At 37.7% G+C, this 13,463-nt stretch overlaps 1 protein-coding gene across 1 annotated transcript in view; it reads left to right on the top strand.

The window, feature by feature from the left end:
- The window catches only part of LOC134666005 (transcription cofactor vestigial-like protein 4), a 42,010-nt gene that overhangs the window by 5,053 nt on the left and 23,494 nt on the right, over window positions 1-13,463 (top strand). The window contains exon 2 of the mRNA XM_063523079.1: window positions 2,271-2,376. Within this exon, the coding sequence (XP_063379149.1) occupies window positions 2,280-2,376 (97 nt within the window). The 5' untranslated portion in view covers window positions 2,271-2,279. The remainder of the gene's footprint in view (window positions 1-2,270; window positions 2,377-13,463) is intronic.

Here is a 13,463-nt window from a genome sequence, read left to right as displayed (position 1 = left end):
TACCTTCATGTTACTATTACCTGCGCAATAAGTTTCATTTTGTCTTGTTACTACAACTTTAGGTACCTACCATACATACCTATGTGTCGAAACGAAATTCTTCAGTCGGCGTGCCCGCACAATTCGTGACTTCGCCTCTGGCCAGAAAAATTCTATTGTGCCTAATGTATCAACCGAATTCCACATTATTAACGTACCCATCACTCGTCATACCAGAATCTTGTTTACCCGCACTCATCCACACCTCGTATTTGTCCAAGATTGTCTAAAGGAATGTCCACTCCTGTAAGTTCAATGTCATCCTGCGTTCCAAGAATTTGACATCCATTATTGTGCTCATTATGATTCATCAGGATCCGTTGAAATGTTCCAGATATGCGTGGAATCCGTTTAATCGTAGACCGTTTCAGTGCCGCTGACATGTGATAAAAGAAAGTTCTCACAGTCACACCATGCGGCCCGTGATTCTCAGGCTTACGACTAACGAAAATTGAGATGTTTTTGCTGTTGTGGTTTTCAACAAAGGAAATATAAAATTTAAAATATCTTGTCCCGTATAGATAGAATGGATACAAGACTAGGAGCCTGCTAGAACATAGTAATCTATTTACATTTAAAGCATACAATGCCTTAACTCAATAAGTGAACAATAAAACTGAATGATTTAGCCAATGATAGTGGTTTAATAAGCATGTTTCTTTATTTATCACCTCGCTTGGCCATCGCTGAAATATTTCGCGTGGTATGCCAATTTAACCATGCGAATCTCGTTTATTATTATCACAATATTTGGCGCGTATCATGCAACAAAGAACTATGAATCCAGTTTTGATTTTACTACGAATTTCAAAGTTTAATTTACCTTTAGCTTTTGTACTTAGTGTAATGAGATCTGTGATTATATCATATATGGGAATATTATCTTTCTTATTGTGTACGAACTCTTTGCCGTGTGCTTGAGAACTTCATGGTGGTCAATTGTATCCGTGACTTTGCCACCGTGCTCATTTACTATAATGATAGTAATTGTTCCGTACAATTCAATCTCTGCATCTTTTAGTAAGGTCAGTTTGTTGCAGTGCTTCCCAAGCAATCAAATCATAATGTCATATCATATCTGTATATCGTTTGATGAATGTCACATTCTCACGGTGTAAGAGATAATATAATTAATGATTTCGTTGTTTATCCTAATGTTTGCAACAAAAAAATACATTAAAGTAACTTACTAATTAGTTAATTTACTCTGGAATTATTTACCACACATTGCTTAAACGAATTAATAATATTTGATCTAAGTAAATTATCCAAATAAGCTTAAATGTCTAGTTGATAAAATTCTTTCTGTAAATTATAAAAATATATTACTTATATCAAATGTATCGTCGACACTTTGTCAAATCTAATTGGTGCAACTTACTAATATGTTTTAAGATTAGCGACTAATTTGCCACATTAATCAAACAAAACTGTCACATTCAAAGAAAATAACGATATGGAATTTAATAGAAAGCCATAGTGTTCAACCGTTCAACTATACCATCTATCAAATCCGTTACAACGCAGCGAGAATGTCTTATCTGCCATAGCGTGGACCATTGGCCGCGTTCCCGATCCCGCCGCGGTATGCGGTCGATCCACGTTTCACAACTCTTTGTTTGATCCGATCTGCCTCTTCGTGTCCGTGGGAGAATAAAGACGCATACTCCTCTAACACATAAATAGATACGACTTTGCGCTACCAGGATACGCCTTATTTACGTGAGTGCTCGTACGGCTTGGCTCGCGTCTGTCCACCGTCTAGTCGTTTACGTGCGATTAGGAATTTCCGCCGTCGAACTATTTGCATGCGGCCTTTGCGACATGTTTGCAATGCTTTGTCGCCAGAAATATTTATACTATAATAGACATCGTTGCCCCTTCGCCAAAAATATTTATACTCCATTAGACACGTCTGCCGATGAATTCTTAAGATATTTCGCTCGATCAAAGCGGTTTCAGTTTATAATACTGGTCGCTAAGACCCCTTGTTTGAAGCAGTCATTGTTTAGCTTACCGAACAGCGGTGGTGTCAAATATATTTAGCAAATGACGTACTTACAACCCAAAACAATGACAGCATATTATTATGTTTAAGTCGAACAATGCTCAAATATTTTTATATTATTAAAGTAGGAGCCAGTATCGGCGGGCAATTTGGCTTGTTTTGTTTTCTGAATGTTTTAAATACTCGCTCAAGACAATGGTTTTAAAACCCGCTCTGTTTTCAGGTACATAAAATGGAGAAGGTTGAATCCCCGTTGGACGTATTGTCCCGAGCTGCGACTATGGTGCAACCATGTCCGGCGTATCCAGCCAGTGACTCTGATGGCTTCGGTAAGTAATTAATATATTAACTCGCATGTCTAAAACACGTACCAGAATGTCGGGTAATTTTTCCAGTAACATATTTTCCGGCTACACATTCCGAATTGACTTGTCCTCATGCATAAAACATTGCTATTATGCTATCGATTAATCAACGAACGCTAATGAATCGTCTAGGAATTTAACAGCTACCGTATAGCAATGGAATCTATCTACTCACGCGGCAGTAACGTCTTTTGTCCAGTTGAGACTCGAATGTAGATACGGCGTTTTCTGTGTATTATATTGGAGTTGGTTTGAGATGCGATGCGGCCTTGTAGGCGGGTCACATTCCAGATTCCACCTCGCATTGTTTGATGGTCACCCGCTGGGGGCGTCGCAGAGCACGTGATTCTGATATTTATAGAAAAACAAATTAGAATAGGCCTTCCACCATATCCATACCTGAATAGATTACCTATACAGTAGTAACGACATGCCAGTGTTGAAGAGAACACGCAAATGGGCGATAAGCTGCTGTCTGAGGATGGTAAACACATCAATGAATATCCAGGCCCCTGCATCTATATATCCAAAGGACCTCAACCGTTCTCAGTGATGAGCAATTGATATTAATCCGATTGACGATAGTACATAGTTGTGAAAGACATTGGCTCTAGCTTCTTCGACAGGGTTCACGACTCCCGCTCCTAACAATGCGCCATTGTTGCTGTGAACTGGTTTCACGATAAAATGCTTCATTGGCAACACAGCCGATCTCTATTGCCGGATTATGACCGTCGCTTTTTTTTGCTGTTTTTTTGTATGACGATGCGCAGCCGAGCGATATATCCGGGTGCGCCAGGATTACAGGAAATTCGCGACGATTTGAAATGGTTTAAAATTGTATGACTTTAAGGAAACAATGCGATAAATCAAACATATTTGAAATACTTACTCCATATGAGAAATACAATTACAGTAGCTACGGAATAAATTTACGTGGGTCTTCTTCTTCTTCCTCGCGTTATCCCGGCATTTTGCCTCGGCTCATGGGAGCCTGGGGTCCGCTTGACAACTAATCCCTACAAATTTACAAATAAATTTATATGTCTTTTAAAATATAGTCAATAGGCAAAAAAGTCACTGAGTCTCCAACAAATACCTACATACGTATTTAAAGAAAATTTCGTATTTCTGTAGTTAAAGTTTCAAAGTTAAATATTCAGTAGGTATACTGATATTTGAACAGCAACTAGCTGGTAATTGGTTTGTTTTTTTAGTGAGTATAGATTGTCAAGCGTGTCAATAACTGGAAATGCCACTGAAAATACTTGCATGTACAGAAAATGACTGCATGAACAACAGGTCAGCGAAGCTGAATGCACTAAACTTTGTACAGTCTAGGATACATAATACCTAGCTTTAGTTTGAACCAAAACGCCATAGAAATAAAGTGGAAAAGTGACAAACCTGTGCTATCCTCACTGTGCCTTCCTTTCTCTGTTCTGAACAATGGCAGTAAATGTTGTCTAGAAAGCTAGCTGAAAGCGAGCCGGAGCGTCCCGCTCCCTAGTGCGTTTCGCCGCCCTACTAACTGCGACATCCTGTTGCCATGTCTTTTACCTCTACAGATCTGCACGTATAAACATCCTGGATGAGAATCTCCAATATACTTTAAAATTTAGTTGTTATACAAGCAGTAATTCAGATCAGTAACATTAGTAACAGCGCTAAAGAAGTGCCCAAAACGTTGCATGTTTATGCTTAGGGATAGTTTCGCACAATTTCTCATTACTTTAAATTTCTCGTATTTTCTTGAATTTGTGTCGTTTAAATTCCAATAAGTACGTACCTAATGCTTCTTAGAAAGGCATTTTCCACCTTACCTTACCTTTACCTATCCTATTGGTAGATTGCAATCCAATAAACTGCACTATTTCTTTAAAACCGACCACTGACTGTCCGGCGGACTGGTAATCAGTGGGCCCCTTAAAACGTCTGCTGCTGGCTGCATTAACATATTATTCAATTAGCACTTACGCTTCACTTCATGTGAAAATACCTAATGAAAAATCCTCATCTTTGAATAACACGTCTTCTCATCAAAACCCAACTACGCCTATAAATAATGAACTTATCTAAATACGATCATGCGATACGTGCTCACTTATTTGTGTTTACAAACAGTGGTCAGATTGCGAGTAATTATGCAACGCGATGACAGTGGCGCGTCGCGGGCGCTCACTTTCGTTAGTTTCGTTGCGCGCGCATAGCTCGTGCGTGGCCAGAGAAAGCGCTCAGGAATTTGGTCGGGGCACATCGTCCCACAGAGTTGAACAGGGGCACAATTTCACATTGTTTTTTAGTAACAAATCTGATGGACATGATGAATTTTCTATATTATCCATCCATTCCATTGATGTGAAGATCTTAGTCATCTTCGGATGATCTATACTTGGAGTGATTGATTCGCCTACACCGGCTATTGTCTATCGTATACATCAAATGAGTAACATTAAGAAAAAAGAGTATTTCGTTGATCTGTCCATCAGACAGGAGACCAAGACCTTATATTCTGTTTATGTTAATCAAATAACTACATTTAGAAACTTCGTTGCTACCACAAAATTTTGAGCGTCGAGTGACAAAGAGATGAAGTACATATTTTTCTCTCGGATATCATTTAATGTATTGACATTGTCATTCTTGGCATTGTCAATTTATTTAAACGCATTTTAATGTTATTATAATTTCTGTTCAATTTTATTTAAGTATTACATACTTGTACAAAACAACTAAGACAGATATAAATCCATGCGTATGAGCTCTAATTTTGAATAATCAAGTTCTAATGGTCATAATCTGTGCATAACCTTTATGCCAAAATTAAAATTTAAGATGCACAAAATTCATTAACAATCAGCTTATCCTTATCGATCAAAGGCCACGATAGCTCTCTAGACAGTATGGGGATCGTAAGAGAAGTGAGTTTTAATGTGAAAGATATTGAACTGAATGTGGCATGTACATATATATCCGGTACGCAGAGGCGGCGTGTTACGGTTTCGGAAAGAATGCAGAATGTAGGTTGCGCTTGCGCCGACTTGCCGACTACAGTTACGAGCATTCACAGGCATGCAATCGCTCTTTGCTGATCATAAAGTTGAGATGTGAAAAATTATCAACATTGTCATAACTTTCAGCGAAGAACTTTAAATGGGGTTTTCAACACAGTGCCAATTGGAAGTAAGACAATTAGCTGTTTTGATGATGTAATAAAAGAATCGAAACCAAATGATAGTAATATTTCATTATTAACGGCCAGGAGGCTAGGATAGCCTAGTCGGTACTGACCCTGCCAACCACTGCGACCAAACTCTTGGCTTGGTTAGAGTAGCATGTTTTACTTAACACACAATCCTGAGACACTATGTACATAGATTTTAGCCTAACATACGAATATATCTGATACACATTTTCAAGCTACTCGACCAAGAATCGAGTCTGTCTGCTGCTTGAAGATGTGCTCGCCCATAATTATGAATTCCCTGATCAAATAACATGTCACATGGATTGTCTACAAAAACGTACATAATTCAGACATGAAAGCTTGTCTTTAGTAAATTCCTTCGCCAATTGATCAGTGTGATAGCAAAAATGCGAGGTGGCGTGATCAGGTGACACGGGCACTCGCACGCATCGCTGGCATCCCGATACCAAATGAAGTCATCATGTAGAATTTCTAATAGCCACGGATTCCATTTCGTTGACGAAGTGAGAGTATGGATATTCCGGCTATTCGCACGTTTTCAGATCATATGTTACATTGTTTAGCAAATTACGAGCCCCGATGCATATGTTTTCGTCAGGTGACCCCATTTTTTGAGGTTCTCGCGTTTGTTCAAAAATAATGTTTTTGTTTAAAAATTACTAATATTTAATACTTATACTAATGTAATTTAATTTTATATGGTAATACTCTGCAATAACTAAATCCAAATACAAGAAATACCGTTTGTACTGAAAGAAAAAAATAATGATTTTTTTATATTTTATTTTTTTTGACGGGTAGGATTACAACATATGTGAAAAGGGCTATTACCAGGGAAAGGAATAGGGCTCTGCCAATGTACTGACAATTTTGTTTCGAGCCCATGCATGCATGCAGTGCTGTAAGAGAGGACAATATGAATTGGATTTTTGAAAAGTCCTTTTTTCAGCAATAAAAGTCTCATGCAATTTTATTATACGATCAAAATAAACTACATTAAACATTGCTATTATGGTTCCCATTACTGGGTCATGGGTAAAATTTATTAAAATAAACAAAATTGTTGCGCGGAACTAGACGAAATCATTTGCATCGGGGCTCGTATGTACAATAAAGGTAAAGGGATGGGCCTAAAATAAATCCTTGGGGTGTTCCCATTTCTAACAGCTCTCTGACGAAATGACTACAATATACTTATCTATATCATTTGATGACTCTTTCTCTCTTATATTATATGATTTAGGGGGATTAGGATATAACGTAAATACTTTACTAATAAGTTCACTAATTAAAGTGATGTGATTTACACAATCAAAAGCTTTAGAATGTTCCCAGAGGACCCAGGGCGTCATGCAAGTAGCAGTACCTACCTACCCGTTTGACCCTACCCTACCCCCGTTCGTACCCTAGACCCGTTTGTGTAATTGAATATGAGTACCTACCTACTAGATGATTTCGAACTACTACTGACCAAATATGCTGATTAAGTATATGTTTAATCACAATACATGTTCCACATATGGCACCTTAATTGGGTTTAAACTGCCCAGCGAAACCTTAGGTATAGTCATAATATAGTCATTAACAGGTCCGAGTACAACATTGGAATGCACAATATTTACGATACCGACCTCCAAATTATTTGAGCCGTTCATGATCATTCTAACACACGTTGGAATGCCTTTACCAGAGGTGAGTTAAAAATAAAGACTGGCAATCTCCATACTAAGTCGAGATTTCAAATTTATAACGCACTTAATGTCATCTAAAAAACTATCCAAGGCAGTAAAATGGATGATGTTATGATTTTGAACTCTTAGTTGAAGTTAAATACAAAATATTATGTGATGGTACATTGAAAGTAACTTGAGAACCTAACATTTTGAGTAACCGTGTTTTAAAGTTTGGAACGATGTAGAAATGTACGTTAATTCCGCGACAATCAAGTTTTATTAAAGTAAAAGAAAGTTGTGTCTATAACTAAGTAAAGTAGTTCATTTACGGCCCCGACACTATCATGGATACTGACATTTCTTTGACGGAATGACGTTTTTAGTGATAGTGTAGGGAGTGTCATGAAGGAATGACGGCAAATAATGAAGTTTTCTCCAATATGCTCGGAAATGTTCACCTTACTGTAGCAAAAATAGTACGGGAAGTTCTTCGTTAATGTCAAACTCTAACTAAAAAACATCAAACTATCGCTGTCCTGTTCTAGCGGACGGGAAGTAAAAAAACACTACAGTAATAACTTATTACTGTAGTGTTTTTTACTTTTTAATAATAAAAAACGCAAACAGCCAATTATTATTGCCGCGAGCCGCTTCCACACGACCCGATCAGCTATCATTTCACGTGTATGATCGTGCGAATACTGCTTTAATAAAATCAAAGATTATTTTTATATTTTTTTTAAATCTCATCCGTGTTCATAAAGCTTACATAGTTTGTCAAAGGACTTTCTCATTTCAAACATAGACAAAGAGAATCATACTATCTTTGTCTTACACTAGTACTAGCACCCAAAAGAAAAGGATGGGTGTAGTTTTCTTGGTTCTTACTGACTGAAAAGTTGGTTTGACAAACTATATTGCGCAATTATATTGAATGAACGAATATTGAATGGTACTGAATGGCAGAATAAGTTTGTGCCTTTAACTTTTAAAAATTAATTAAAGAGGGAAATTGTTTTTGACATTTTGGATGTGAAGGTTTGATTTGAGTGATGCTTGATGCTTAAATAATAATTATTTTAGCTTATTTCCTCGCATGTTTGGAGAAAAGCACTATATATGCCTCAGCAGGAATAGCAATTCGTGGATTCGTCTTCTTTGTCAAAATCGAAACTCATCCACGAATTGTCCTTTCCCGGCCTCTGCAATAATGTACTATTATTTTAATAATTTCCGTCAGTATTGGAGTTATGCCAAAGTAATGATACTAGAAATTACATTACATTACATTAGTTTGTTAGATTAGTTTCTTCTTAACCTTTTGCTTACACATTGAAAACCCGGCTGCCACATCACAGGCATAGCCTAGTGTGGGGCCACAGGATATATATATATATATATATACATATATTGTCAACAAGGTTATTTGAAATAAATATTATTCTTATTCTTACTGCTGACAGTGAATTGATTAGAATGATGGAATCAGAAATGACAGAAATAATGATGGACGATTCAGTTCATTAAGTAGCTGCATTTTGAGATAAATATCTAATTTTCCAAAAAAAGCGACTAATACTCTTACATGTTCTTTCCATGTACCCTTCATGTGGATCACGTTAATTTGTCATCTACATATGTATATTCGTAATGACAAACATAACTTTGTATGAAGACTCTCTGTCTGTACCTTTCACTTATCTCTGTTTGTACATACAAATTACTAAAATTACATTTTTCATGCACAAATTCGTTTCCATGATGCTTTATTTAAATACGAGTACATCTTAATGGTTGGCTGGAATGTTAATAGTTTGTAGACTGATTTTCTTGTGACCTTTCAATATGGCGTTATCGGCATATCTTTTAATACGAGGATGTTTACTCCATTAAGTATGTCTGGTATGTGGACGCTTGAGGCGTAAGATAAAGACTAAATTCCGAATACTTCACATAACTACATTGGCTGGATGTTATTATAAATAAAGTAGGTGCCGACATTGGCCAAAACTATAAGCAAACGTGGTTGTCCCGCCATGTAGCATGTATAAACATAATCGAAAATGTTTTTTTTATTAGAAGTGATTTTGTTGAAAGTGTCGGTAGTTATAAATAAGAAGTAATTAAAATAAATAAATAATTCATTCATTGTTTAATGTTACTAGGCTTTACGTTTAATTTTCTTCTACATTAGTTTGTTTACAGTCTTGTCGAAATATATTTATGGTCGATCTATCGCACTTACTATTCTAATATGCTGTAGGGGTAGAGCGAGGCAAATATTCATCCTAAGGAGGGTGATATACCGTACAAAGACACGCAGTTATCATCAAGCTTGCTGTATTTTAGGTTTTCATCAATTTCATCATGGTAGTCATGGTACAATATAACACTAAGACAATCCATGGAATGCAAGTGTGATTCTGCAAACCTGATGCAGTAGAGTAGCTAAGAGTTTATACGTTATTAGTCATATGTATGCGCTGCGGAAATAGTTGGGGATGCCTTGGAACGCGTCATCCATAATACCACTTACCACTTAGTCAATCGCTATCTTACTAAATCATTGAGGATAAAGTGACTTCGCAGAAGCAACATGTCATACGTAGACTCGAATAGGGCGTGCAAAATCCTATCTTACGAATATTATAATTTAAATATGAAATCTTGGATATTGGGATGTTTGTTTCTTCGTCACGCAAAAAGGCACACAAGTTTGTAACCTGGAGAATTGACAAAAGATTTTTTTAATTCTGGAATCCTCTAAGGAATGGGATGCAATGAGAATTGCATATTAGTAGGTACGAGAGAACTATTTAAAGGGGTCCATATAGATATTACTAGTTCGCCGGACGATGGTAGCCTGTCAGTTGTTCGGAACTGTCCACTTTTGCGATTAACTGACAGGCTGATATCTTCCGGTGAACTTTTAATCTGTGGCCCCCTTAAGGGGAGGGGGTTGATCACACTTTTACTTCTACGCTATCCAAATATAGAAGTTACTGATGTGTCGATGTGATGTGACTTCGTTTTCGTAGCATCTGTCATCTCCATACATGAGCCCCCAGGAATTTAAAAACAGATTAGTAATCATACCGTATCAATGACGGCACGTGCCACTGATGTCACAACGTTATCGTGTCCGATGGCCTGTAAGGGATCCTAGCCGCGGCGAACCGTGTCAGGGCTACAAGCCAGCACGCAGTATCGTAATCAGTAGCCTTAGGTAGCTAACGTAGCGTTTACACTTCTCATTTCGTTTGTATTAGGGTCAATGTAGATAAAGAAAAGCCTGAATTTTGGTTATTATTGGCATAAACCGCTGTGTGTTGGGTATAAAGCGCAACGTTAGGCATTCGGCATCCTATACCATTCGTTGTATGGTTGTGTCAATTTTATTTGATAGGAATAGTTATTCAGGGAAAATAAGCAAATAGAGTAACTAGATAATGATAATAAACCACGAAGCGAATTCTACATTTTGATGACAGCCTTCAATTCGTTTGTATCAGGGTCATACGAACATGGAAGAGCATAAATTCTGGTTATCGCTCCCTTCATAAAGTAAATTGGTTCTCCCAAATTCTTAAGTGGCTCTTTTGTTTGACATATTGAGGAAAAATGCAACTACATAGAGCTACTCGATATTTTCGATTATAAACCGCGAAGGGCAGTCTCCTAGCGTGTAACAAGCTAGAGTTTACAATTCTCATTTCGTTCAATACACGCCAAACGTCTTGTAAGACCCATAATACTACCTATCACTTTTCTTCACTCGGTGGTCAACCTTGTTCCTTATTTCTTATCCTTAATTGACCGACAAGAGCATGGTCATTTATACCTGCTTGATGGATATTTTGCAGATAACCTCTAACAGCCCATCATACAAGGAAAATTGACAATCGAATTTGGATCAATGGTATTAGAAAATAGAGTTCATCATCCCAGTAAGTATCATCATCAGTAGGTACCAGTTACTTAACTGCTCTACTTGTCTGTTGCTATGCAAGCTTCGCTCGCCCTAATTTCAAAGTTGTATGAAGTCATGGTACTGTCTACGTCTCGCCGTGACAGTACGTGGCGCTATGTGCTATTGGTACATAACTCGCCTTTTATCGCGCATCCTTATATATCTACACATCCTTATAACCAGCTTTGTATGGCTTTGTATTGTCGCGTGCAACAATAAACGATGGCCTCGCTTATATTGAATCTTAATCGATAGCAATTGCTTACCTTCAGGAGTTGATTATTGTGCATCATGATAGGTTATCTGAGAAACAATGGTTAGTTTTTTATTAACTTTGCTTTACAAGGTAAGTAGATTTTACTTGGAAAAAAATATAGGTACGGTACTGATGAATGTTCGTACGATAAGAAATAGAATAGAAAATGCATTAGACTCGAGTGCGATGGTAAATTTCAAATTGAGCACTTTCGGCAAGACGAGACAAAACTACCGGGGACCATAGGCAAAGCAAAGGTCATCCTGGAGTTGCTACGAACATCTATTCGGCAGATATCCGTGTAACAAACAAATTTATTAAAGAACATAAGTTGCAATTTCCTTAACCATCTCTAACTTACGACTGAACTCGGCGCATTTTACGGGTTTGCGTCTGGAAGGGTACATGTTAGTGGTACATTACAGCCAGATACGTCATTTGGGAGGCGAAGTGAGGTCACGGGCGAAATGCACATTGCGCAACTGAGCGCAGCGGATTGTGTCCGTCACGCTCCTGGGGTAGTTGCAAGTTATAGTTATTCCATCTACCACGCACCATGCCCGTCATACCACCACGGACATGTACAGGTTCCGGACTGAGTACTTCGACAAAACAGTGTGACCGAAAGTCATACTACAGGATGACGTAATTATAAAATAATTTCAACATTATTAGGTCAACAATAAGTCAAATAATATATGTCCATACTTACCTACTTAGTGTGAGTGAGACACAGTCCTCTAGTTTGATCCTCTCTTGCCGACCATTTTCTCTAGTTTCCTATGATCTTGCTCGGTGATAAATAGTGGTCAATTTTGATTAGGAGCGATTTAAAAAAAGTGATAGTAAGTACATAGGTACTATCCAGTTCTGTGTACCTACATCCGTAAATACATCCATACGAAGAAATAAGGATAGTTTTTTCTTGGGACATATTTTTGATGTGCAGATTTTTAGATTTAGATTTTTAGAAGTTCACCTGCGGTCAGAAAGATGTGGAATGTTACCTTTAAAATCAGAGCGTAACTTCGATTGTAAATAAAATTGTATTGTAGGTAAGTTGTAAGCTTTTTGACAGCGGGTTCTCAAGTACTTATATCTTAAGAGATAAACAGTTCCTTGAGGTCGGTGTATTCGCAAAACAATTTGCAAGTATTGGACTGGTATTTAGGTATACTTCTAGCGCATGTGGTATTTAGCGCCTATATATTAAACGACCAACCCGCTATCCTCTCCTCACACGCTGGTGCGAACTACAGTGTCGTGAAAGAATGCTAAGATCAATTAGCGTTATCTCGTTATCTGCCAACAGATTCCATTATTCCTATTGTCTATATTTAGTTGAAAAGTAAAAACACGCCATCTACGGAATGTAATCGGAACCTCAATCGCGTAGCGTCGACATTTTTTCGCGGGCACACAGATGGCGCGCTCTCGCCAGTACAGAGTCTGGTCACAAGATGGCGCTGCTAACCCTGTTCAAAACAAGTTTGAAATTACTTTGGTCGAGGGGTTTTTTATCAACGCACGCGCGTAGCAGAAAATCTATACCGTGCACGTTGCTGAATAAATAATGAACAACACCGGCGTGATACAAAACAGGGAAATAAAGTTAGTGGGGTTGGCAAATTGGCTAACGTCGATGCTTGATCGACGTGAGCGATTACAGTCTTCCTGTCAGTTATATTCAATACATTCATGTAGATACCTTCAATCTAGCTACGTTTCTAAAACCAGTCATACATAATCTCTCCACGTTTCTCGCTATCGGACCAGTTTGCAACGATTTAAATGGCTTTGTCACGTCAGTTTTACAGCACTATTAAAAGTTCTTAGAGCCGGACCAAGCTAATTCTGCATTGCATTTTCAATGACAAAGTGTGGTCATGTCATCGTTAATGTCAAATTTCACACACTCCCTCACTTGGTTCAAATCAGTGCAAA

Source organism: Cydia fagiglandana, chromosome 7 (genome assembly GCF_963556715.1).
Source record: "Cydia fagiglandana chromosome 7, ilCydFagi1.1, whole genome shotgun sequence".
Taxonomy (NCBI): Eukaryota; Metazoa; Arthropoda; class Insecta; order Lepidoptera; family Tortricidae; genus Cydia; species Cydia fagiglandana.
This window is presented reverse-complemented; position numbering and strand designations above follow the sequence as displayed.